Source organism: Ornithorhynchus anatinus, chromosome 16 (assembly GCF_004115215.2).
Source record: "Ornithorhynchus anatinus isolate Pmale09 chromosome 16, mOrnAna1.pri.v4, whole genome shotgun sequence".
In the NCBI taxonomy this organism is placed as follows: Eukaryota; Metazoa; Chordata; class Mammalia; order Monotremata; family Ornithorhynchidae; genus Ornithorhynchus; species Ornithorhynchus anatinus.
In genome coordinates this window covers 15,711,071-15,738,947 of record NC_041743.1, presented here as the reverse complement: position 1 = coordinate 15,738,947, position 27,877 = coordinate 15,711,071, and the positions used below count along the sequence as shown (strand labels likewise).

General features: G+C 43.2%; 1 protein-coding gene across 1 annotated transcript in view; it reads right to left on the bottom strand.

The window, feature by feature from the left end:
* The window catches only part of CDC73 (cell division cycle 73), a 114,792-nt gene that overhangs the window by 65,388 nt on the left and 21,527 nt on the right, over nt 1-27,877 (bottom strand). The window contains exons 7-10 of the mRNA XM_029081189.2: nt 26,923-27,139; nt 16,944-17,042; nt 14,929-15,007; nt 10,870-10,934 (exon numbers count right to left, since the gene is read on the bottom strand). Coding sequence (XP_028937022.1) covers nt 10,870-10,934; nt 14,929-15,007; nt 16,944-17,042; nt 26,923-27,139 — 460 coding nt within the window. The remainder of the gene's footprint in view (nt 1-10,869; nt 10,935-14,928; nt 15,008-16,943; nt 17,043-26,922; nt 27,140-27,877) is intronic.

Here is a 27,877-nt window from a genome sequence, read left to right as displayed (position 1 = left end):
CACACTAAGAGGAAAATGCCTACCAATAAAGTGAAGAAAATAGAGCATCTGGGAAACTATTAGAAATTTAGAGTGAAAAGCGTCTATCTTAGATTTATTCTTGCCATCTTAATATAGTTTCCTGAAGAGCAAATTACTCCCACCTGTTAACACACTGCAAAACCTTGTTATAAATCAGTAGAGTGGCCCAGGTTCCAAAAAAATCACTACATCCCTCGGCTCTTGGAAACTGGCTTTTCAGTGAAAATGCCAGGTACTCCAATGTCTCCGTATACGTGAAATCTCAGACAACGAAAATTCAACCACAAAAAGGAATGTGTGAGTAAAATGGTGTCCTTGATATCGTGCCATTGGGAAAATGCATATTCCTGCACTGAGTGAAATATGACTATGTACAAGGCTCACTGTCCTGAACTGCGGTTACCACTGCATTCAACATTCTTTAATATCCAGATGACTCACAAATGAAGCAATTTCACACAATATAACCCAATACTAATCGCCACGTTATAGTACACAGGTGGGGTAGAATAACTGGCTATGATAGAACCGGTAGTCATAATATTTATTAAGAGCTTCCTGTGTACAAAGCACTGGACTGAGCGCTGGAAGAAAAGCAAGGGAGGGACAGCCCCCGTCCCTCATGAGTCTCGTGATCTACAAACTAGATTACTCTAACTGAACTGCCCTAGAAATCATCACCGGTGAAACCCCTCTATAACTGTAATGTGCTGAGCCGGTACTCTCACTAAATGCAAATGCCAGTTGTTTTACTGTCATCGCTCCAAGTCCACCAAACCATCAATTGTTACATACAGACCTGAATTCGGCTTCGGCTAGCTGTCGAAAAACCAATATCCCACTGGATCGCTCAAGAACTTCAAACGGGGTGTTTTGTCTTTCAGAAAAAAGGAAACGCACAGAGGCGTACGCTTCTGAGAAATGGAATGGTTGGCTCTCTGGGTTCACCCTGCTGTAGAGAATATTTTCTATTCCCAGCAATCCACTGGGGCTTGGGACTGGTGCTCGGGCCTACACAAATCCATGGGGGGAGTTGGGGCTGGGTGACTGGAATAAGGAGGCTACACCTCCCTAGGTCCGCTTTACGGACAGTAGGCTGCACCTATACCAACTTCTAGAAGGCAAAGATGGTGTTCCTACACAAACCCCTCGCGGAGGAAAACGTGTGCTCTGAAAGTCACCCATTCTGATGCCGCCCACTGGCACCCAAACCATTTCTTCAGGCACGGAGGTCAGCCATATCCAAACGGGTTCCATTCCGAAACTCGTCCTGAAAACACCTGAGACACCACTGCGGACGTACCCTTAAAAATGGCTTCTAGTACATCAGTCCATTCCATTTAAGATCCTATCTTGCAATCCTCATCGGAACCATTTTCCAACGAAGTAACTTGACCTACTTAAACACGCAAGTTTTTCCCAAATCGGGCAGGTCAAAGCTTCACAGCCCTCCTGAACACCCAACAACTCCAGAAAGTGGATCTTGATTACTTTACACACCCCCACCTCCCCGTCCCCATCCCAGAACGGGTCATCCCAACAGTCATTCACACCACTTATGAATATAAACCAGGATTAGCATTTTACATTCCCAACTTCTTCACTTTTTTATTTATTTATTCATTCCTCCCTACTACCAGCTCAATCTCAATCTCCTCCCCTGCTCAGATTATTTTCCAAATAACTAAATTTCCCATCAATCACCCCATCAGACTATTAGCTCCAGGAGGGCACAGGATGTGTCTCTAACATCAGTGTACTAGCTGACATGCATAGTGGAGCTGTAAGTGCTCCAAACAGTGCCTATTAAACCAGTGCTGCCTAATGGTTAGAGCACAAGTCTGGGAGTCAGAATGCATGGTTTAGTGGAAAGGGCGCGGGCTTGGGAGTCAGAGGTTGTGGGTTCTAATTCCAGCCCCGCCACTTATCAGCTGTATGACTTTGGCCAACTCACTCAATTTCTCTGTGCCTCAGTTACCTCATCTGTAAAATGGGGATTAAAACTGTGAGCCTCACATGGGACAATGTGATTACACTGTAAATACCCCAGCGCTTAGGACAGTGCTTGGCACATAATAAGCGCTTAACAAATACCATCATCATCATCATCATCATTCTAACCCCAGCTCCGCCATTTGGCTGCTGGGTGTCCTTGGGCAAGTCGCTGACATTCTCTGGGCCTTAGTTCCCTCAACTGTAAAACAGGGATTAAGACTGAGAGTCCCATGTGGAATATGGACTGTGGCCAACCTGATCAGCGCGTAACTACCCCGGCGCTTAATATGGTGCCTGACACGTAGCAATGGTGTAATAAATACCAACAAAGAGGAGGGAAAAAAACACACTTCTGAAAATGATGACAATGGAAACCCTAGTGGACCAACCAGAAGCAGCAGTATGCCCGAAGTTCTGAAGCACAGCAAAAGCTTTCTCTTGTTGCAGCTGCTCTTTGCTCCAATGGAATAAAGACTCGACTGGGCTTCAGTAAATATATCTAGGTGGAGAGGCAGTGAGGACAGAGTGTGATACCTCTAAAAATAGCTGAAAACGCCTGTCTCGGTGATGGTAATCTCTCTCAAACCCTGCAGCCCTACCAGTGTCACACTGCAGGCCACCCTACGCTCCTGGGCGATGCCTCCATGGATCATTAAAAAAGGAAATGTTCAAACCTCTGATCCAGAAACAAGTTACCAGTTAGTCTAAGCCTTATACAATGTCATAATTTATTACATTTATATAATACATACATAATATATCGTGATATATTACGTGTTTTATATCATAGGCTTATATGATATAAATATATCGAATAACATATATTAAACTTAAGACAGTGACGTGAGACATATCTACAAAGGAAGAGGACACTTCTACAAGATTACCGCAATGGACTTTCAGCGGGGAGAGACTGTGTCTGATCCAACCTCCCCGTGAATCTATCACGAAGCTCAACACAGTGTTTGACACAGAAAAAGCGCTCAATAAATATAAATGAATGAATCGGTCGTGCTCAAAGAATAGAGGATATATGCCAATATCAACAATCCCATATATTAATGGAGTTGTAGTGGTGAGGCATAATGAGATTGCAAGTAGCTTTCATAACGACTTCTATGTCAAACAAAAACTCAAGAGATCATCTAAGTGATTTACATCTCCCCAGAAAGAACAGGTCTTCTGACAATTTCAAATTCCAGAACACCATCCTGGAAGTTGAAATAAGCAGTTACTAATATACTGCAAGAATAGTTCATCATATTTTGAGATTAAAAGAGGGAAGAGGTAACACTCACAGAGAAACATGGGAAGCAGGAAAGACAAGAAGAACAACACTAAAAGAAACATCCACCAAGAAAAAGACCTGGAAAAGAAATTGAGACCTAGAATTAATGATCAAATAATGGGGGGGGGGGAGGGGGGTAAGGACTAGAAAAGAAAACATGAACTGCTATGGTCTACATTAACAAGGTTTATAATCGTAAATTTATGGTTGGGTCCCTAATTTCTGGGAAACAAATTTAATTTCGGGCACAAAACAGCAAAGTAGTTTAACAGTCAGGCACTCGGTATAAAAAAGGAACAGCTCCTCCATTACTCCAAAAAACTTACCATCTAAAAATCCAATTCTGCTCAGTTCCCTTCCTCACCTAATTCCCCCTTCTCCCCGGGCTATATCATCCCGCCCATCACTCTCAGGATTATATGTCTATCGATTTATTCCATCTATTTATTCATTTTTTGCTTACTTTTGCTGCAAGAATTACATTTAAGTTTTTCCTATGAGTACCTTTGTTTCTGACTCCCTCCGTCTGACTGTCAGAGCCTCACGGACAGAGACTACTTCTACATCTTCTCTGGGCCCAAGAATCTAGGACAGTGGACTGCGCACAATGGGTACTTAATAAACACTAACGGATGGCTCAGAAGTTTAACTTTTGCCTATTACCTTTGGGACAACTGAAAATGATTAGAAGGCACTTTTGAAATCTTAAATGGGGAAGAACTGAATGGCCAGATACTCTTTTTAAGATAATTGGTCTTTCTATGACACCGAGTACACTGAGGGAACGCAGAGAGAGAAGGGCACAATAAAGCCCGCTCTGTGACAAATCGGCAGAAACAATGGTCTGTTCAGAAGTCACGAGTACTGTCACACTAACCATTCGCTAGCTAAAAAGTTTCCTTTTTAATTTATTCATATTAACATATTACGGCACGTAAGTTTTGATCACCGATTACTGATGACGGGATGTTGGATGGCTAGTAAAACAAATCCTCTGGGCCTTTTTCCCCTTTATAAAATGGCCAGCATTAGAGAAGAAGTCAGGACTCAGCCAAGAGGAGAAACATCACCTCAATAAAGAACCTAAGAAATCACACGGACGTGAAAAGTTTTGGAAAATACTTGAAGACCATAAAATACTGTACGGGAGTACCAGTAAACGCCATATAATGCACATTAAGATGGAATCAATGGAGCCCGGAGGATTGTGTTCTTAGGATACCACTCCTAATACTATCACCAATGCTAATTAAAAATAATGGAATTTAAGCGCTCCCTGTGTGCTAAGCACTTTACTAAGCTCTGAGATACTCAGGTCGGACACAGTAACCGCCCCACATGGGCCTCACAATCTAAGGGGTAGGGAGAATAGTTATTTAATCCTCATTTATCAGGCGAGTTAATTGAGGCGTAGATAAATGAAAAGGTTTGCCCCAGGTCACACGGCAGGCAAGCGGTAAAGACGGAAATAAAACCCAGGCTGCCTGACGCCCAGGCCCCTGCTTGTTCTTTCCACACTGCCTCCCCTGATGGAATAATAATAATACTAATAATTATTGTTACTATTATTTTAGCACAACATGCATTTATCGGCGGGCCTCGGAATCTGCTTTATTTTTGTCGGTCTCTGCCTCCTTCTGAAGACGGTTCTCTCCTTTGGTAATTGCTTACGTCTTTGCAATTTTGTGTACCTCGGTTTCCTCCTGTTTGTCTTTTAATCTAACAGCGAAGGAGAAGCGTCCTCTTCCGTCTCTAGCTGTTCTAAAAAGGATGGAAAGTTTGCAGAGTAACAGGGCTGCGAAGGAAGGCCTGTGGCCCTGGCAGCTTGGAGCTGGACAGCCCAGCTGGGGAGCTGAACCCCAACTCTGCAGGACCCTCAGCCAGTAAAGGCTGATATCTCCAGAGTCAAAACTGCAGGCGCAAAAAGACGACTCCACGCAGGCTAACAGGGAGAAAAAAGTCCCTTCATTTAGCCAGTCAGAACACTGCATTTATTGAGCGCTCGCTGGATGCAGAGCACTGAACTAAGCTACAATACAACCGAGGCGTTCCCTGCTCACAACGAACTCATGGTCTAGCCCTCTCTCACTCAGCCTGTCTGTATGAAACCGATTACGAGCACTAATTGGGGGAACCCTGTATTGCTTAAAACATATAAAGCTGTTTTGGGTAATGAGCATTTATTTACATGGCACCTTTTGGGGGGCAATTATTCGCCTTCCAAGTAAAACATCCTTGGCATCGGCAATGTTTGGTGGTTACCAGGTGTGGGATCTGTGATGGCTTTTTGGGGAAGAACTAGTTGCCTTTTAATAGTCCATTAGCTTCCTTCTGGTAGTAGATTTCCAGTAGCCTTGGGCCACACCCAAGCTCTGGAAACACATGAAGTGGTCAAAATAGGGTAAACCTAACTATAGTACATTACTGTACAATGAAGCAAAGATAGCATGGGCAAACAAAAATCCTAAGAAAATAGAAGCTAAATAATTGAGGTTCACCTGTAAATCCAAGAAGTTTCAAAAATAAAAGCAATGTCACTAAGCAATAGTCTGATCAAAGTGCACGAGGTTAGTTTATTAACATGCGCTAGGGTTTATTTGCCCCATTTGACTTCCTGGTCCTAATTACAACACAATATTAATTAAAATCACCAGGTAGCCCCTTAACGAAAGTTGACGGAAAGGCAGATTACTGGTGGAAATATGTGAGGTGTTTACCAAACACGGTTGTTAACAACAACAACAACAAAAAAAATACTCAAAATTGAAAATGTTACTTATTTTCTCTTGAAAACTCTTTCCTAGATATTGCTTTTTCAATATAAAAACATCCACCCTAAAGCAAAAGGACCTCATAATATACCTGTTACTACTACTAATAATAATAATTACCATTTTGTGATTACTTCAAAGTCCAGCTTATTCTCTTATTCATCACCATTACCAAGTGTCATGACATGCCCAGCTCTGTCTGCCATTACTCCCACCACTTAATTAAAAATATTCTATTACTCAAATTATTCAACTCACAAATCTCTAATATCGCAACTTGAATCCTGTCGGTCACCCTTTACTTTTAGCAGTCAAATCTCATACCACAAATCTCTGAAATGTTCCACGTACATTTTTCGAGTCCTCTTATTCATTCAATAGTATTTGTTGAGCACTTACTATGTGCAGAGCACTGTACTAAGCGCTTGGAATATACAATTCAGCAACAGAGACAATCCCTGCCCAATGACGGGCTTACAGTCTAATCGATCTTCACACTAACCTAAGTGGTCTCTTCATTGATGCTTCGATATTTTTCAATCCAGGAGAATGAAATACTTTAGCCTGCCATAGAAATTAGTAAACTATCCATAAATATATGATGAAACTCTAGCCTTTGAAAGTACTTAAGTCAGCTTCAATATCCCACCAATCTCTGAATCCGACGAAGGCGGTGACGACTGCAATTTTCATCAAGTGAAAATTAGCGAAACAAAGAATTACGCAGTCATTGGAATCGCATCTGGATACTGCGCTGTAATTTTAGTGATAGTGATTATGAAAATAACGAAGGTATTTATTAAGCATTTACTCTGTGGCAAACTGGGCTAAAGGTGGGTAGATTAGAAAAATAAAATCGGATCCCATTCACTGTCCCCATACCACATGGGGCTCAGTCTACGGGGGAAGGCAAATGGGTCCTTTTCCCATCATAACAATGAAAGACCTGAGAAACTGAAAAATAAAGTGACTTGTCCAAGGCCACACAGCTGGCAAGTGGTAGATTAGGACAGGAAGGCAGGCCTCCTGGCTCCTTGATGCCCTCCCTATTACCAAATGTGTACCACAATCTAAAGACACTATAAAAAACACTGGAAGAAACAGCAGACTGCTTCCTTCAACCCTGGTTCACAAACCTGCTGGTTCCCGCATTTCAGTTTCATGGCTAACACACTAGTTCTTCGGCACTTTCTAATTTGTTCTGCTCATGGCCCAGAATGGTACAGTACATACTGGTATCAAAAAGTCAGTCGGATTGCTTTCAACCAACCCCATACTCTGGGAACACAACCTTATAGCTTTCCTGAGAGCCACTGGGCTTCTAAGTTGTCCGTTACTGTTTAAGTATTAGAGGATGTGCTGCACCAAAATTTGCTGTGCAAAATGTATAAATTCAAAATCTATTTATTTATTTAACCTATTCTTCTGGAATTTCAGTGTCATGAACTAAAATGGGACCAAGAATCCATCTAATGCACATTTTAGTACACTGGGACAACATAAACTTCAGTGATGCTCACACTGTAACATGTGGAGAAGACAAAGTGGGGGAGAAGGAGAGAGAGAGAAAGAAGCAGAGGTAAAAGACACAATCACTGCCTTCAGGGAGCATGTAAACAATGGAGAAAGGCACAAAATAGTTGGGAAACAGGTAAACAGACTGGAATGATGGGCAGGTAAAAAAAATAAGCGCTTCAGTACAACTGACACAGAAGTGCTTTGGGTGGCTTTCAGCACACAGTGATGAGGGTATGAGAAAGGGGTGGCTTAGTTTAGGAGGAAAGAAGAGTACAGGCCTGAATGAAATGGGAGAACAGGACCCATAAGCAAGAGGGAAATGGAAAGAGATGCAGTGTGGCCTGGTAAAAAGAGTACAGGACAGGAGTCAGGAGATCTGGGTTCTAATTCTGCCTCCATCGCTTGCCTACTGTGTGACCCCGGGTGCTTCACTTAACTTCTCTATATCATCTATAAAATAAGGATTCAAATGTCTGTTCCCCCTCCCTCTTGTCCTGTGAGGCCTATACAGGACAATGACTGTGTACAATCTGCTTAAATTATATCTACCACAGTGCTTAGTACAGTGCCAGGCACATAGTAAGCACTTAAATACCACTATTATTAAGAGAGAGAAAGGGTTAGAGGGCCTTAAAGTCACTGAGTGGTGGTTTCTGCTTTTTGTCTAGAAAGGAATTTTATACTAACCGGGGGAAAACTTATAAAATGTCCCCTCAAATCTCCTAACAGAAGTTCAGGCCAGAGAAGTGGTTTGGAGAGTCATCCGACTAGACGAGGCAGCTGAAGCCATGAGCCCCCTGAGAAAGTGAGTGCACCGTGGGGGGGACAGGGGAGTGAGAGACAGAAGAAGATTCCAAAAAAAAAGAGACTGAGAAGAAGAGGCCAAGGAGAAAGGATGAAGACCGGTAAAAGTTGTGCTAGGAAAACCAAGGGTGGATAGCGTGTTCAAGAGAAGGGGGTGGTCAAAAGCGTTAAAGGTGGCCAAGAGGTCAAGGAGGCTTAGGCCAGAGCAGAACCCGTCTGATCTGGGAAGAGTGGGGGATAGAACGCCTCACTGGGATGGTCCACATGGATTTTGAAGTCTCCGAGGAGGAGGGTCACGGGGCAGATGAGTGCAACGAGTACTTGCAGAAGGAGGCTAGAGGCCGATGATCGACGGTGTGGACTTCAAATGAAAAGAAGGTAGGATGCGGAAGAGGTGAGATGGTCCGACAATGGCACTGGAGGGCAGGAGTAGGCTGTCTCCTCCCCATTTCCTCAGGAATCGAGGGAAATGGGAGCTGAGGAGAGGTGAGGTCCTCTTGGGGGAACCGATATTGCCTGGGGTGAGCCAGGCTCCAGTGATGGCAGGAGGACAGAATGGGCATCAACAGGCTAAGGATGAGGGGGAGTTTGCCCACAGACTGAGGGACCAAAGGCCGCATCTGATGGGCTGGCGTGGGAGCGAGGAGGGGAGTGTGCTACGGTAGAGATGGGGTGGAATGCAGTGAGGTCCGTGGAGGCATTGTTGGGGATGGGTGGTAGGGGGCGGAGGTGAGAGAGGAAAATAGAGATTTGGTGAGAGGAGGACGGGAGAGGGCACGGGAAAACTGTCTCAGCTTGGTGGAGCTGAGTGCAGGTCAGATGGGGAGAGATGAAATCCCGCTCATCTAACTGTAAGAAATAGAGATGAAAAAGATCTCAAGAGATCAACTGGTCCAGGCTCCTGATTCATTAGCCAGAGGCAGGTAGACGGCGGGGTCGTAAATGAAAGGACGCCAACATAAAAGCCAAAGACAAAGCCCAGATTTGCTCTCAAGCTTGAATAAGAATCAGTCTAAATATCAGAGCACGGTAATACTTGATGCTTTCTATTTCACAGCACAGAACAGAATACCTACTTAGAAAACAAGAACATCAGCGATTTCCTGACCATGTTACTCATCTCTCCAATAAATACGATTGAATGAATCTCTACAACTGAAGTTTTACATTTGGGCACACTGAAGGACAAAATCAAATGGGAAATCACATCACCTCTTCAAATTTTTCTTATGCTAATTCGCAATGGGTTACTTTGGACATGCGCTGTCATCCATAAAAGGAATTGAGCATTATTTTAAGGCAGATTTTGTAGAGGTATAGGTAATGGCATACGGTACTTCAGTCTCAAAAATTATTCCCCAAATTTTATAGCATTTGGGACCCCAAACAGAGCCATGTTCTCTCAGCATATTTTATATGACTGCTGTTCCCTATAAAAGGCAAAACTAAAAAGATGTTTTTAATGAAAGTAAGAAGCCTAAATCGGAACATGGGAAAATCTTTTTTGAATTAAGGTTTTTTTTTAAAGTCCAAGAACAAGTACTTGGGCAAGTTTTATCCTATTTCTTCCGAACAGGTGGGATTACGTTCAAGTACTCCTCAAAATCTGGACTTTAGGTTGCTATTTGATTCTTCATGTTAAGAAACAGTTATTTCTATTGGCTATTATTTTTTACCTAGTCAGAGGTCTTCTTTGGTTCTGAGAGTACTTCAGGTAGGATTCTGATTAAATATTATCAAAGAGCAAACGGGAAGATGCTTCACAGATCTAGGGAACTGTGCAGGTTTGCTTATTTGTCATATTTATGTAGGGCTACATGTGGAACAATTCTTAATACTTCATTACTTTTGCATCATGTTTTACCAACTGATCCAAACAATATTCGAACACATTAGAACCAGTTAAAAACTCGGATTAGCAAGAGGTAAAGATTTGATTAGCCTAAGTTTACTCCTCAATCACTACAGTAACGCACAGTTCAACCAAGCATTCCACCCAATCGTCATTAGTGATCATGTCACACATTTAAAGAGGTAAAATCTGACCCATTTCTCAGCCACATACTGGAGGAATATTTTCCACAACTAAAATATATTTAGTATATTTGTGTTTAGATATGATCCTTGACCAAACTCCATGGGGCAAAACCCATGTGACTAAATCACATAGAGTTGAATCTTAAATATGCTATGAAAGAAAAATGCACTTCTCATGAACCCACGAAAATATTTTGTATACGCACTGCTTCTATTACCAGTTTAGTACCATATTTCTGTAAAAAGACATAGCTTAAGGCTCTACTTACTAACATAAAATATGCATTTCACAAACTTTCACAAACTTATGAATACCTCCAGATTTCCAGTCAGGATCACAAGATTTTAAATGTCTGCTAGTCACATGTGAACCCAGAGAAGGGGCAGGGAAAGCCATCCTAAATACATGCCCAAATAAAAGAAAGGTTTACTTACAGTTACAGACTTCAGGGTCATTCCATGGTAGGTACCCATAGTATCAATTTTGAAGCCTTCCGTCTCTGTGGAGAAAATGAATTTTCTGTTCAGTCCAAAATCTCATAATCCCCTTTATCTCTAGAATCATAATTTACCTCATCTCTATTAGTAAAAGCTTGTTCACTGCAGTTTAGCTTCAGAGGCAGGAAGGAGACATTTTTTCAGGATAGCAACTACAGTCCTTATCTAATCCATCGATATGTTACGATTAATCAGGGGAGGGTCCCTGGAGGTGTAATTTCAGAAGGGCCTAGAAGATGGGAAGAGCAGTGGTCCGATGGACGCGAAGGGGCAGGGAGTTCCAGGCGGAAGGGACGGTGTGAGCAAGAGATCAGCGGTGAGGTTAATGAGAACAAGGCACAGTGTGTAGCTGGCTTGAGAGGTACTAAGCGTGTGAACTGGAGGGTAGTGGGAGTGAGCCAACTGGGAATCTCAAAACCAACGGTGAGGAGTTTCTGCTTGAGGCAGAGAGGAATGGGCAATCACTGGGGGTTTTGTGAGGAGTGGAGTGACCTGCGCAGAATGACGTCTTAGAAAACAGATTTGAGCAACAGAAAGAAATATGCTCTGGCAGGGGGAGGCTGAAGGTAGGGAGGTCTAAGGAGGCTGATGCAGTCATCAGGTCGGAATACAAACGGTGCTTGGATCAGCCTGGTGGCACTTGGGATGGAAAGGAAGAAAGGGATTCTGGAGGTATTGTTTAGGAAGAACCGAAAGGATTCAGCTAAACTGCTCTAGGCCACATTGTCAGAATTCTTGTGAGGTGCTTCTGAAGAAAAATGGCAAAACAGGCATGCAAAGATAATGAAGCTCGGGATTACAGATAAATCAACTACTAAATACAAATGAGATCCAACATTCTTTGAAATGTGTTGTGGAATCGAAATGATAAAAATAAAAGACTTCTCAGAGAAGCAAATTATTAGATTTAGGAATTGCTACACTGCCAAAAAATTTAAACTACAGGGCTTGAAAGGCTGTACAATACACCGTTACACTTATCTCTGCTTATCTACCAAGTGAAGGTAGTTGGTATACAATAATGCAAATCAATTTCAAAGAATTGTTCACACTCAGAAAAATTAAAAAAAAAAACTAATATGCCCTACAGGTGGCCCAAGGAGGATTTTTTTGCAATTATTTTCCAAGAGTAGTCAAATACAAATATCTGGGGTATACCAAAGATTAAAATAAGACAGGAAAACTGTCTTTAAAATAAATTAACAACAATCCAGCACAATCCCAGCACAATCCAACAATCCCAAAGCATAATTAAGGAGGAGAGAGTGAAAAATGAATTAATTTCCATTTCTTCAGCATTTGTAAGTAAAGACCCCTACTTGAAATAGCACAAATTTAATTCAAATATTCCAGAAATAAAACCTACTCTATTTGACTCTGGGTATAAAATATAACCAAGGATAGCAGATCTGATACCTCCTAGTGGATAAGAATGGACCCTCTGAAACATACAAAAACCTCGTTGCCACTTGATGTCATGTATTGTAGGTTTGAGACCTCTGGCTCTTTTCTTAAATGCCTATAAAGGTTAAATGGCTTTCATATAAGCAAAATAATCTGATTACTGAATCAATCAATCCGTGGTATTTATTGAGCACGTTCTGCAGGCGGAGCTCAGAGTTGACAGACACATTCACTGTCCGCATCGGGTTTACAGTCTCAGAAAGGGAGACAGACATTAACATAGATAAATCCATTATGGATAGGTAAAAAAGTGCTGAGGGGCTGGGGGTGGGGTGAATATCTTGTCCAAAGGGTACAGCTCCAACTGCATAAATAAAGGATGCAGCAGGGAGAGGAGTGAGGGAAAAGAGGGCTTAATCAGGGAATAATAATAACAATAACAATGTTGGTATTTGTTAAGCGCTTACTATGTACAGAGCACTGTTCTAAGCGCTGGGGTAGATACAGGGTAATTGGGTTGTCCCACGGGAGGCTCACAGTTAATCCCCATTTTACAGATGAGGCACAGAAAAGTTAAGTTACTTGCCCACAGTCACACAGCTGACGAGTGGCAGAGCTGGGATTTGAACCCATGACCTCTGACTCCCAATCCCAGGCTCTTTTCCCTGAGCCAGGGAAGATTTCTTGGAGATGTGTCCTTAATAAGGCTTTGAGGGTGGGGAGCATGAGAGGTCTGGCCATCTATGGAGGAGGAGGAAGTTCCGGGCCAAGAGGGAAGATTTGGGAAAGGGGTTGGCGGTGAGATGGAAAGGATTGGGGCACATTGAGCATGTGGCACTAGAGGAGCAGAGTACGCAGGGTGGGCTACACTAGAAGATCAGTGAGGTAAGGCAGACGGTGGGCAAGCTGATTGGGTGCTATAAAGCCAATGGTAAGGAGCTTCTGTTTGATGTGGAGATGGACGGACAGCCGGAGGTTCTTGAGGACTGAGGAGATGTGTACTCATTTTTGAAAAATGATCTGGCAGCAGAATGAATAATGGACTGAAGTGGAGAGAGACACGATACAGGGAAGATCAGCGAGGAGGCTGACGCGGTAGTCAAGGCGGGAAAAGAGACATGCTTGGATCGGCGTGGTAGACGTTTGGACGGAGAGGAAAGGGTGGATCTGACTAATGTCGGTGAAGGTGGAGCCGACAGGATTTGGTGAGAACATTAAATACGTGGGTTGAATGCGGGAGATGATTCGAGGATAACGCCAAGGTTACGGGCTTGTGAGACACAGAGGATGGTAGTGACCTTTGAGAGGCAGTTTCCAGAGTGAAGGGGGGTGGAAGCCAGATTGGAAGGGGGTCAAGGAGAGGACTGGAGAAGAGGAAGAGGAAGAAGGGAGTGTAGACAGCTCACTCAAAGAGTTTGGGGAGGAATGGTAGGAGGGAGACAGGGCGATAACCGGAGGGAGCCGTGGGATCGCGAATTAATGACAGAACATTACAATATCTTGCACGGAAAACCCCAAAAGCAAGGATTCTCTGATTTTCAAATACTGCAAGGCAATTACTAATCACATAATTCAATAATCACAAAGTTGAAAGGGACTTTAAGCAATCAGCTGGTCCAGTCTCTCGGCTAGAGTAGCTAAGGCATTTTGTGCCGACATTCCCAAAAGCGAGAACGTTCTATTTTATGACCATTCCACATCAATTATTAACTACATAATTAAAGAACCACAAAGCTAAAGAGGAGAAAGAGAGATCATCTAGTCCAGCCCCCAGCCTCAGGCATCTTCTGAATCCTTAAACCATCCAAGGTAGATGGAGAACACCAAGGACAAAGGCTCCACAATCTCCCTTAAGAGCTCATTCCAATACTTTCTAGACAAGATGATAATAATGAGAGAACTTACAACCAGGAGTTCCGAGTACGTATCAATTAAATTAAGGCTTTCTTCCTTATATTTAGTCTTTACAGGGCATGACACTATATAGATATCTATATAGATGTATAGCTACACATTTATATGCCGATATATAAACAGAATAGGATCGCCATCTTTCCAGATCCATTTCCCGTCCCTATCATTTGGAAGAAATCTGTTAATTCTGCTATCGATTTGCTATGGGTTGGGTAGAAAATGTTTCCGTGCCTTTACACAAATACCTTCTCCTAAGCATTTTTGGGGGCTTCAAACCCTCTGGAAGACAATGAAACGTGGTGTGTTAAATGCCAAGAAATCATTCTAAAGCCCGTATTGCTCAATTCTGGAACATCTGGTGGAATACAGAACTAAAGAACATTTTTTGAAATAAAATACTACCTATAAGGTTTGCTCTTCGACGGGTGGTTTCATTACACATTTTCAATATAACACTATAGAGGAAATAGGATAAATTCTAGACGTGTGTCGTTCTAGATGTCACTTGTGGGAAAAAAGCAGTTATGTCCACAAAGTGTAATGGTAGCCAAACATTTTAAGGCTATTTACACAACAGAGTACAAAGATATTATAAGTAACTGCAGTTAATGTCTCGAATCTCATTCAGAGCACTGGGGAAGATGGGGGGAAAAAAACGACGAGAGATAATCAAATTACCTTCTTTTCCTTTAAATCTTTCCTGATCGTATCTGTTGTAGGCCGCTGGAATAGGCTGCTTGGTCCGTAACGTAGGGTCCTTGAAAGAAATGTGCCATTACTATTAACCCAAATCAAAGAAACCTTCCATATCCGTCAGCCGATTATGTATATTACCGTCCAGTTGGTTTCTTAGCGACCCCTAATTTTTTAACTCTCTGCTCACCGTTATCAAGGAGATCAGGGCAGAGGAGAGACTAAGAGTGGAGAGATTTCAGCTCCTACTACGGGCTCTCAGCCACCATAAATTTTGCTCTCTTGTAGGTGTATGATGCTCTTTCCATAGTCACAGAGACCTGGGTCAATACTTATTAACTCTAAGTAGGAAAAACTTGCATTTTAATTCAAAAGGGTATTATTTTTTTCCAAATTGAAATTAATCTACATTTGCTACTCAGGGCTCTGGGTTGGTTATCGCAAGTAAACTCGCTGTGGGCAGGGAACATGTCTACTAACTCTGCCGTATTCTTCCAAGCGCTTAGTACGGTGCTCCGCACAGGGTAAGCACTCAATAAATGCCACTGAGGATGAATGAGCGTTCGTCCCAATTTCACTCACTCTCAGGTATTTACTGAACGCTTACTATGTGTAGATCACCGTACTAAGCGCCTGGGGAGAGTACAATCAGAATTAGCAGGCACATTCCCTGCCCATAACGAGCTGACGGTCTAGAGGGTGATTTTGCTGAGGAGTAGTTAGGGGGTTTATGAGAGTCTTGATTTGGGGGTGATTGGGAGAGACAGTCTCACCTCAACCCAGTTGGGCGGGGAGATCAGGAGAGTGGCAGAACAAAATCCCCACCCTCCCTTCCCTTCTTCTCTACATAACTCCCTGCTGGTCCTCCCCACTGGCTCTGCCCCCAGCATTTCCCCTGTCATCCCCAAAACCGGCCCTGCATACCTCGCCATCCCTCTTTCCTCCTTTTCCACTGGGCACTTACGCTAATTATGTCAGGTCGGAGGGATCTTTCCTCCTACACTCCTGCTTCCTCCCTTCCTCTGGTGATCGTTTTAGAGCAATTACAATTATAAAAGCCTGAATCTGTAATTACCGCCTTTTCTCTGGTGATACCTTTGAGGTGCCAAATAAATCACCTGAAAACTTGGTGATCTTTCAACAAAAAAGGAAGATCTGATCACCAATGTAACTAAGGTGAGTGACTAGCGAATGCCCCACACAAATACTAATGGGAGCGAAGGAAACAAAATGGATAGTGTGGAGTGGCATCCACGATGCATTCCAATAAAGCCTGTCTAACAATATACGCAATTCCAGTTCATGCATGTAGTTTCAGTTTTATTATTTTTAAAGGGATTGTTGGAACACTTTGGCCTCATTGAATGTATAATACTTAACATATAAATGACTTAAAATTCTGACAAGAGTGTACAAGCGTTTACTCCAAATGAACCAGAGCAAAAGACTGGCTAAAGCGGCTCTATGGAGTCGAAAATATAATCTGGCCAAAAATGAAGCATTTAACTCCACACAGTCTTCAATAGGCAGAAACCTAAAATTGTGTCTTACTGTTTTGAACACAGAATTAAGAAGGATGATTCAACTGCCCAAACCTATCATTCTTGCTTCCCATTTCCCAAATGCTCCCTTTGTCACTTACCAATAATTACACACACAACTCAATTTTCTTCAAAAGCCCAACAGGTCCAACGTTCCTACAACTATTTGCTAGATCAATCTACTACTCCTAAACAGCCTTTGCCTCAACAACAACCACAACTATCATTTTTTTTGCAAAGATAAAATTTTATATTTCCCTAATCTCAGTTTGATGGCTATAAAGAATCAATTTCCAAGCAATGGGAGTGGCAATACACAAAGGAATTTAAATCAGAGCTACTGTTTTAATGTTGTTGTTTTTTTTAAAAAAAAAAACACTACAGTGAAATATTAATACTGCCCAGCTTTTCAAAGCTGAGAGAACTCCTCCCTCCAAGATGCATCGGAAAGCTACTTACTGCTGGTGCTGCGTTTGGAGCTGGTCGTTGCTCAGGGGCTCGGCCTTCTTCTCTGGCTTTCACAGACTGAAGAATTGCAAAAATATTCTTGGCAAAATTCTGAAATACAAATGAAGCTTCGTTAATCTCATCGCTAACCAAGATGTATCCGTAGAGGATCGGGCCCGAGGGATTCGGAAAGACCTTGTCCCTGAAGAGTTTTCTCCACCACTCCAAGTTTCCCTCGCCACATCATCGAGGTAATGGGAAAACAGCGCAACAAAAATCGGAGTGAAAAGAGAAACTGTGTCTTTTAGAAATGCTTTGCTTTCCACCTTTTTGCAACTGAAAAGATCTCAACTGACACTTCGTGTAGCCCCAACATGAGCCAGCTCAAACAACTACTCCTTTTTGGAGAAGAAGCTGACAACATCTGAGTGGCGAAGGTCTTCTGAACGATGTAATTCAGGAAGGGGATGGCTTCTTGATCATCTTTGGACCCACTGTGAAGCAGAGGCCCCTTATGGTATCTGGTATCTTACAGATGGTTCCACAGTGTCACGGTCCACAACCCGAGCTTTGACTGGCCTAATTAAAATCAAAGCTGAGAATTTAGGTTGTGTGATTGTCACAGCTCAATGAACCAAGTGCACTGGAATGTAGCAGGCAAAGCTGGGATCTTTTTGTTTTAAGTGGAATCTGTTAAGCACTTACTATGTGCCAGGCACTGTACTAAGCGTTGGGAGAGATACAAGTTAATCAGGTTGAACACAGTTCCTGTCCCACACAGGGCTCACAGTCTTAATCCCCATTTAACAGATGAAGTGACTGAGGCACAGAGAAGCTTGGTGACTTGCCCAAGGTCACAAGCAGACAAGTGGCAGAGCTAGAATTGGAACCCATGATCTTCTGATTCTCAGGCCTGTGCCCTTTCCACTAGGTCATGCTGCTTCTTAGGTTTCTTTAAATAACAAGGATCGATTTTTGAAAGTGCACAAATTGTTGAAAACCACATTTAAAATTTCTGGCATCCGCTTATGTTTCATTAGAGTCGTCCTAAAAGCGACTCATTCACCTCAAATATTTTTGATAATTCTGACAAAATTTTCAATAGTGATAATTTCCAAGAGTTAAATTAATAGACTGAAAATCACACAAAAAATGGCTCAACTTTTTACCAAGACCACTGAGGAACAGAAAAAAAAAAATAAGCTTTCTCTAGAACTTTTATGAGAGGGTATAGTCTACTGTTGTGGTTACAAAAGGTTAAAAAAAAAGTTACTTTGTGAAAAGTACAAAACAGTTCTCACAGGAAAGCTTTAAATATAATGATTGGGCCATATACGCTCTTTTCTCCCTTAAACCAAAACCTCATCACAACAGGAAGTGAAGATGCTGCGAAGAATCTGGGGTATGAGCTCATTGTGGGCAGGAACTGTCATTCTGTATTGCTGCACTGTACTTTCTCAAGCACTTAGTACAGTGTTCTGCACACAGTAAGCACTTAATAAAGACAACTGAATGAATAAATGGCGGCTACGTGATGAACTGGCTAGAGAGTAATAGAGAAATTTATTGGAAGGGAGGGAAAGAAGGATGAGAGTGAAGGTTGGTCTTCGGTCACTTAATGCTTTTGTGCATGTGTGTGCACTCTCTCTCTCTTTTTCCCCCCCCACCCAAACACACAGCAAAAATTTCTACTAATCAATCAAAATCCAGGCTGTATTAATATGGTGAATTTCTACAGAGCTTTACTTTCATTCCTAAATGAAAACAAGTCTTTTTTTATGGTATTTGCTAAGCACTTGTTGTATGCCAGGCACTGTACTAAGCGCTGGGGCAGATACAAGCTAATCAGGTTGGACACAATCCCTGTCCCACATGGGACTCAAAGTCTTAATCCCCATTTTACAGATAAGGAAACTGAGGCGCAGAGAAGTGCAGCAACTTGCCCTAGGTCACAGAGCAGCCCGAACCCCGGTCCTTCTGACTCCCAGGCCCGTGCTCTACCCATTAGGCCACGCTGGGTTTTAAAATCCCTTTTCAAATAACAGTCGGATTAGTTTATACTTCAGTAACTCTCAATTAGAAGCCATTAGGTATGTATGGTAAAGACGCAGCACAACCTGTACCACAAACCACAAAAAGACAGCAGTTACTTTAATTTTTGAAGGTCAGAGGCTCTCTGCCTTTGTAAAAAAAGGCTCCATGATTTACTCTTTTCAAATGCACTGCAATTTCTATTTCAAATTTACTAACCAAAAAAGGCATTGGAACTATATTACCTAGAAAAACCGCAGAATAACAGAAACTGCGATTACTCAATTCCAAAGGAACAATATCTAGAACTTGGACTCGCTTAATCAATCAGTGGTGTTTACTGAGCCTTTACTCTGTGCGGAGCACTGTGCTAAACACTTGAGAGAGTACAATGTAACAGAGTCGGTAAGCACATTCCCTGCACACAGCAATCTTACATTGATATGAGACCGGCATTAATAATAATAATAATAATAATAATAATAATAATGTTGATATTCGTTAAGCGCTATGTGCAGAGCACTGTTGTAAGTGCTGGGGTAGACAGAGGGGAATCGGGTTGTCCCATGTGGGGCTCACAGTCTTAATCCCCATTTTACAGATGAGGTAACTGAGGCACAGAGAAGTGAAGTGACTTGCCCACAGTCACACAGCATGAATAATATCTAAGCTATAACTTCTAGATCTGTGCGTTAGTGCCGGGGGCGGGGTGAATATCAAATGCCCAAAGGTCACGGATCGAAGTGCGGAGATGACACAGAAGGGAGGGGAGCTGGGGAAAAGAGGGTTTAATCGGGGAAGGCCTCTTGGAGGAGAAGGGCCCTTAATAAGGCTTGGAAAGTAGGGGAGAGTTAGCGGTGTGGCATACACGGAAGGAGAAGGGGGTTCCAGGCTAGCGGGAGGACGTGAGAAGGGGGCCAACGGCAAGTTAAGTGAGCAAGCTGGAGACAGGGGAGTGGAGTGTGCAGGCTGGGATGGAGATCAGTGAGGTGAGGTAGGGTGGAGAGAGCTGATTGATCACTGATGGTAAGGAGTTTCTGTTTGAATAATTCTGCCCTCAAAGAACTTTACAAGGTAAATGGGAGACCTATTGGCAAAAACTGACTAATGCACTACAGTTAAGAAGAGAAAAGACAGAGATGGCAAATTATTGGATAAATAACAAACAGATAAATGTCCAAGTGCCTGCATAGCCAGGAAAGCCTCTTTTTTTAAAAAAGGTATTTGTAAAGCACTTACTCAGTGCCAGGCCCTGCACTAAGCCCTGGGGTGGATACAAAATAATCAAGTGGGACACACACAGGGCTCAAAGTCTTAATCCACATTTTACAGATAACTGAGGCACAGCAAAGTTAAATGACTTGTCCAAGGTCATCTGGGAGACCAGTGCCCAGGTCCTCTGTCACACAGGCCCGTGCTCTTTCCACTAAGCCGGGAAGCTTCACAAGAGAGCAGCGGCACTGTCTGTTTAAAAGCTTTCGGGGCTGGGCAAATCTGAGAAGAGAGGACGTGTCAGGCAGAAGCAAGGTTTAAGCAAAGTTCTGGGGGGAACGCAAGTCAAGCGTGAGGAGCACTTAGGAAGTTTGCCCGGAATGAGCGGGGTTTGAGCTGGGGAAAGGCGAAAGGAGAGAACACAGCAAAAAGGTGAAGCGCCTCGGGATCCAGAGTCAGGGGCTTTTGTTTATACAGAAAGCAATGAGGACCCACTGGAGATTTCTGAGTGGGGAGTGACGTACTCTGAATTATATTTTAATAAGACAACATATGCAGCTGTATGTAACAAGCTGAAGAAAGGAGTGACTGAAGGCCAGGGGCAGGCTGAACGAAGCATGTTCCTGCTAGACTGTAAACTCTTTGAGGGCAGGGATTCTGCCTACCAACTTCACTGTACGCTCCTAGCACACAAAGTAGTGCCCAATAAACGTGACTGGTTGACTGATTCCAGTGGAGCGCCTCTAATAAAACGTTGAATGGTAAATGAAAACGAGAGTCAACGATGACACGTACATAATTGTGTAACGTACTCTCCCGGGCGCTCGGTACCCCGCTACGCCCACAGAAACTGCTCAGTAAATACTGTGGACCGACTGATCTGACTTTACGACCGCGAGGAGAGCGTTTGGGAAAGGGGGAATGTCTAGGAAGGTAGATGTGGAGTTTGCTTTTGGACAGCTTGGTCTTCAAATGCCGGTGGGCCGTCCTTGAGGGAATGTCATCCAGAGGCGAGAGGGATACGAAATCACAATGTGGGTGAGAGAACAAAGCTGGAGGTGGAGAGTGCGAATCGCCCACACAGCGGTGGGAGCCGAAACCACGGGAGATGAGCTTTGATGCCTGGACACTGCAGAGCAGGCATACAACTATGGGAACAGGGTTGGAAGGGAGCTATAGTGCCAACCTTCTGCTTTTCCTTTAATCCTGAAAAAGCACGAATCCAGAAGAGCAAAGGGAACTAAAATAGGAAAAAAAAAAAAATAAGCTTAAGTCACAATCCCACAGTTTTTCTGCCCTGCCTTTCGAAAGGAAGTGGGCCATTTGCTTGAGAGGTCTAAAAACAGGTTACGCGGGACATCCAGCAGGAGTAATGCCCTTTTGCCCACTGGCATCTACTCTGGGCAGGGGCCTTTCACAGATCATAACTGATTGTGAGCAAACTCTTTCTTGGGTTAAATCTAACAGGTTTTTTTTTTTTACTTATGGTAAGCTAGACACTGTTCTAAGCACTGGAGCAGATACAAGCTAATCAGGTTGGACGCAGCCTCTGTCCGACATGGGACTCACAGTCTTAATCCACCATTCTGCAAATGAGGTAACTGAGGCCCAGAGAAGTGAAGGGACTTCCTCAGGGTCACACTGCAGATGAGGGGCTCTCTTCCCCCTTTCAATAGCCCTACTGAAAGCTCACCTCCTCCAGGAGGCCATCCCAGACTGAGCCCCCCTCTTCCTCTGCTCCTCCTCCCCTCCCCATCACCCCTCCTCCCTCTTCTCTACCCCCTTTCCCGCCCCACAGCACTTGTGCGTATTTGTACATATTATTCTATTGATTTTATTAATGATGTGTACATATCTATAATCCTATTTATCTATTTGGATGCTACTGATGCTTGTCTACTTGTTTAGTTTTATCCGTCTCCCCCTTCTAGACTGTGAGCCCGTTCTTGGGTAGGGATTGTCTCTATCTGTTGCCGGACTGTACTTTCCAAGCACTGAGTAGAGTGTTCTGCACACAGTAAGCGCTCAATAAGTATGGTTGAATGAATGAATGGCAGAGCTGGGGTCAGAACCCAGCTCCTTCTGAAACCCAGGCCCGGTTTCTATCCACTAGGCCACACTGCTTCCCAATATTTAAGGTGTCACTGTTTAGTGAGGATTTCTTAGTGCTGCATAACTACTCCTGTGAAGCAGCGGATAAAGCCCCAACAGTCCCGATGACTAGGAAGAGTCCTAACGGGCCCCTTCCAAAAGCATGCTCATCACGCTTCTTCCCCCATAACGGCTGCCACGGGGCTCTCCTCATTATGAATGAAGTGGGGTTTGACATAGTACAGAAGTGGCTACGAAGGCTATTTAACATTGACTCTAGGCCAAAAAAAAAAGTGATAGTATTAATTTACCTCGTTAAATAAGCTAGGCAGAAGGCAGAATGCTAAATTTAAAATAGCCTTGAATTTCCGGAGCACGGTACAATTCTGCCACCTAGAGTTGAGAAAAGACCTCAATAGCTACGGCCCATTTTTTCCCCACAACTTCTGTTGTTGCTTCCAAATTTACAGTTTTCTGTAATGAAATAAATCCATCGAGGGTATTTATTGAGGCTTACTGGGTGCAGAGCACTGTATCGACAGAGGTGGTGGACACGAAGCCTGCAGACTTCCAGAATGTCCCGTCTTAGCTAATCACCCGTCCAAAAGCCCAAAATAAGCAGCCGAGCGCAGGTAGGAGAAACGTTGGGTTTGTCTTCCTGCGTTACGTCTCACGCGATGATAAGTACTCAATATTCAGACGTTTCACATGACAGTACTTAATATTCAAGCATTTCACTCTCTGTGAAGTCCTGGTGGTTTCGATTAGCTCACGTTCTACCGCCACCGAAGGCAACGGTAAATCGACAGCTGGCAGTGAGGTTCGGCAAACAGCTAAAATGACAGGAATATCACTGTCACCCAGGCTGGTTGACAACACAACTACTTTCGGCAGTAAATCTGTTGGGGGGTCGGGGGAGGACTGAAAGCAACGTATGGGATCTAACTCTTCTGAAAATCCCACAGCCTGAGATCAGGAATCCCCAAGCTGACATAAGTGAGCCGGCAATTTCATATCTTTTGTCAAAGCTGCTACAAAATAAAGTGCTTTCAGAAATTTTCTCTTGGCTTGACACTTGGGTGTAAACAAACAGTTGTTGAAGCCTACCCAGGAATACCTTACGATGTGTAAGGAAATAAACCTGCATGAGTTTATCTCATTCAAAAAAGTCACTGACAGCTAGAGGAATGTGAGAATGCCACAATCACATAGCCTTTGGAGCAGAGCATGTTACAAATTGTACAGATATTATTTCAAGACCACTAAAAACAAAATTAATTTGCTTTCACACTAATTGCCTGTATTGCTTCACAGTCCTAAGAGGGTTTCCCCCATTTTTGAAAGTTACTAGGAAGACACAAAGAGAGCAGTTTCTTACCTATAGGACTCTAGGACATTTTACAGGTTCACTTCTCTCTCAAACAGCCGAGTATGGTCAGTGGAAGCCACTTGTGGTAAATAAACCTGGAAATTTATCAAAGCCCATCTAGAAATACATCAACAACGTAGGCCGACGTTGCCAGAAGCTAACGCTCTGAGGGTTGAATAATTTAACTTGAATTCCCAATTTTTGCCACGGACGCTTTGGAGATGGGGAAGTGTGTTCTAGACCAATACAAAAGATGAAAATCAAAACTGGAACGTCTCACGCCTCACCCTTTAACTGGGGGTGTATCTCAAGACTCCGTTTTGGATCTCCTTTCCTTGTCCCTTTGTATTCACTCCCTTAGGACTCAACACGGCTAAAAAGAAATTTCCATCTTTCTCCCTTCACCGATTCCTCCATTTAACTCTCCCATCTCAGTGGACAACCCCACCGCCCAGCCATCCCCAAAGTCGGCAGCTCTGATGTCATCCTTACATCTCTAGACCGTAAACTCATTACGGGCAGGGAACGTGTCTGCTAATTCTGTTATGCTGTATTCTCCCAAGCGCTCAGTGCGGTGCTCTGCACATTATAAGCGCTCAATAAATACCATTGATTGATGGATCCTTGACTCTGCTCTCCTTTAACTCCCAAATCCTGCCCATTTTTCCTGCACAGCATCTGCTGTCCACCCAGATTGTAACCACCCTAGTACAGGCCCTGGTCTTGCCTTGGCTAAACTGTTGGCTCCAGCCTCTCCCCACTCCAGTCTATAATACTCCACACTGCTACAAGGATCATCTTTCTGATCCCTGGCTCACATCTCTCCTCAGTACCTTCCGCTGGCTCCCTGTCTCTCTTCACAGTCGACTTTAAGGCTCTCCACCACCTTACCCGTCTTTCCTTCCTGTTCTTTTTGTGTCCATCTCCCCGCCTAGACTGCAAGCTTCTGGAAAGCAGTCTTCTACTGTAGGGCCTCAATAAATAGTACTAAATGACTGATGGCAGGACTAGTGTACAAATTAGCGCAAGTGAAAAATGAAATATGAACAAATGTGAAATATGAAAAACGAATATGAAATTATTCTTTGGAAAAAAGATAGTTTAGAAAGTTTCGTAAAATATTTCTGACCAATTTCTGGATTGACTTTTAAATCTCTCTAATACCTACTGAACAGCTAAAAACACTGGACATATTAAGGTATCGGAAAAGAATCGTCTCCGTTGATCGATGGACGGTATTTGCTTAACCCTTACTGTGTGCAGAGCACTGCACTAAGCACTTGGGGGAGTACAAGAGGCTACATAATTTGTATTTTATATGGGTAGACAAAGAATTACTTCAGAGCACTACCATCAGGTTAACATTTTAATAGTGTTTACCCTGCCCTGGGCTCAGTTTGTCATCATGATACAGGACACTAGGTAGACCTTTTTCCCCAGTTTTGTCCAAAACTTTGCATCTCTAACCTAACTCTTGAAGAAGTCTAGTTCCTAAAGGACCCCTGCCCTAGATTCGGCCCACTCGAGCAATGCAAAATTTAAAGTCTTCTCCTTTAATTCATTTTCACTGCTACCTTGTGTTGCTCTACCATTTTTATCATTTTAAATTTTCCTCATCTTTTTACCAAATCCCTTTACTCCTCACCATCTTTTTTTGGACTGTAACCACATATGGGCCAAGGGCCATGACTGAATTATCACCCTTGAACTTCTTCCCAGGGCTAGATATGGTGCTCTGCACATGGTAGGTACTCAAATCATACAACTGAAAAGGTGATTTATCTGCCTAGAACTTCCACTGCTGTTAAACCTGACGAACTTCTGTATCTCAAAAACTCCATTACACACTTAAGAGTGGTGACAGTGATACTCAAGCGACGGTATTTACGGAACACTCAGTATGTGCGGAGCACCGTACTAAACGCTTGGAAAAGTACAATATAACAAAGTTGGAAGGCACTTTCCCTGACCACAACAGGCTTACAGTCTAAAGGGACAAAAGACTAAAGGGGTTTTAAGGCATGGTTGGTTCTATAATAAATGAATCTTGTTCTCTGTCTAGATTTTATAATATTCATATTATAATGAGCCCAAGGGACAGTGGGCTTCCTCCACGGCTAAAGAACGGCGGAAGGCTAATTTTGCTACAGTGGATGGTTCCAAAAGCAAGGCGGATTGCATGATTTAATCCTAGCTCCGTCACTTGCCTGCTGTATGACCTTGGGCAAGTCACTTCACTTTTCTGGGCCTCAGTTCCCTCATCTGTAAAACGCGGGTTTAAGATTGTGAGCCCTACGTGGGATAGGGACCGCGTCCAAAACGATCATCTCTACACCAGTGCTTAGTACAGTGCCTGGCATATAGTAAACTCTTAACAGATACCACAAAAAACTATGATCACACAGTTTCTGCCACCATGATTCCACTCTCTCCGTCCCGGGCCCCACACGCAATGGAGAGAAGCATTTGGCGAAGCTCCAGAGTAGGGTGTTGTGCTCACAACCAAAGCTTCCACCGCGACTCTCTGCTGAAACTGAACCCAAGGCCAGTTTTAACAGGCAGTAAAAGAAAAAATGGAGGAAGGTGTCTGTTCTTCTTCCTGCAGTTGAGTCACTTTAAAACAGCGAAAGGAAGATACCCTCCACGGTAGGCTAACTGGTCAGGGATGTCCCTACAGCATTCTTCTGAATTCTCACGGTACTGAAACAATGATGATAATTGTTACGGTTGGGAAGCAGGGCGGTCCAGTGGAAACAGCAAGGGCTTAGAGCCAGAGGACTTGGCTTCTAATTCTGGCTCTGCCACTGGTCTGCTGTGGGTCACTGGACAAGTCACTTAAATTCTCTATGAGGTAACTCCCCTCACCTGTAAAATGGGGACTCGATTCTACTCCCTCCTATTCGGACAGTGAGCCCCGTATGGGACAGGGACCGCGCTCAATCTGAGTACCTCGTATCTCCCCCAGCGCTTAGTACAGAGTGAGGCATACATTCATTTAATCATATTTATTGAGCGGTCACATAGCAAGTTCTTAATAAGTACCAAAATAATAATACCATAATAATAATTTCAATATTATTAATGACATAGCGTCATTTCGGAAGAGTGCGGTTTCTAGCTTAAAGCTCTCCCAGAATAAAGAATGATGCCACGATAGGAGAAATCAGTCCCTGAAAAACCCGTTACAAGACCAAACAAAAGTGTTGACTTTTTTTCAAGTATTCCTCTTGAGTACGATCATACAGGCGTTACATTTAATAATTTATTTTATCATTTAAGAAAGATTACCTTGCCCGTGCTTTGCAAAATAGTAGTTCTTGTCCTCCATACTCTCTCTCTGCTAACAATATCTCGGGTCACATCCACCTCTGCATCAACAAAACTTCTCTGTTTAAGGGCAGTTATGTCATCATCTAAATCAGTCTTGATAGTCGATCTTTTCTTAGCCATGATTTTGGCTTTGATTGCAGCGATTTTTTCCACAGACATAGCTTCAGACAATGATCTAAAAGGAAATCATTTTTGCCTTTAACTTCTCAAGAAAACAATTACATAATGAGCAACGTGTTTGCCTTCAAATTTAAAACCTTTTCTGAACAAGGATATTATCATTTTAAACTGCAGGATGTTCAAAAACTTTCTAGTACTCCTCTGTATGAGGTACCCACCTATTCATTACCTTTTGGTCAAATCTGAAATGAGTCTAGAGACACAAGTTATTTTACTTGCCCGTAAGGTAGTAACTTCTCAGAAAGTGCTATTAGAAAAGATAGACAGTGAACCCAAGTATTACCCTCCTTCCCCTGACCAAAAAAAAACTTATTTAATGTGAGTCCTTTTCCAATAAACAGTTCACTTTCCACTTCCTGGGGATTGTTCTGGCTTAGTCCATCTAAGTGGCAAGCTGAATATTTCATATTGAGCCTCTGGATGCTTTTCCTCAAATTTTCTTCACAGTTCTCTCTGACCCCAGTCTGACGACTTCAGGTAGCGCTACGTATATCGTGGGTAAAATCCACACGGCCTATAGGTGCCAACGGTGCCAGGGTGAGATCGCACGACAAGGTTGGCGCCAGAGGGGCAGACCCTCTAGCTTGACCCTTTGAGTTCGGGGTCAGGGTCGGGCAGTGGTAGTTGGTCCTCATCACGCCTCGGAGACGGTGCCGGAGCCAAGGCGGCGGCTCCGCCTCCCGGGTCCGCTGCCTCGGTGGCTTTCCTGGTCCTCCGGGGCAGCGGGGCTGAA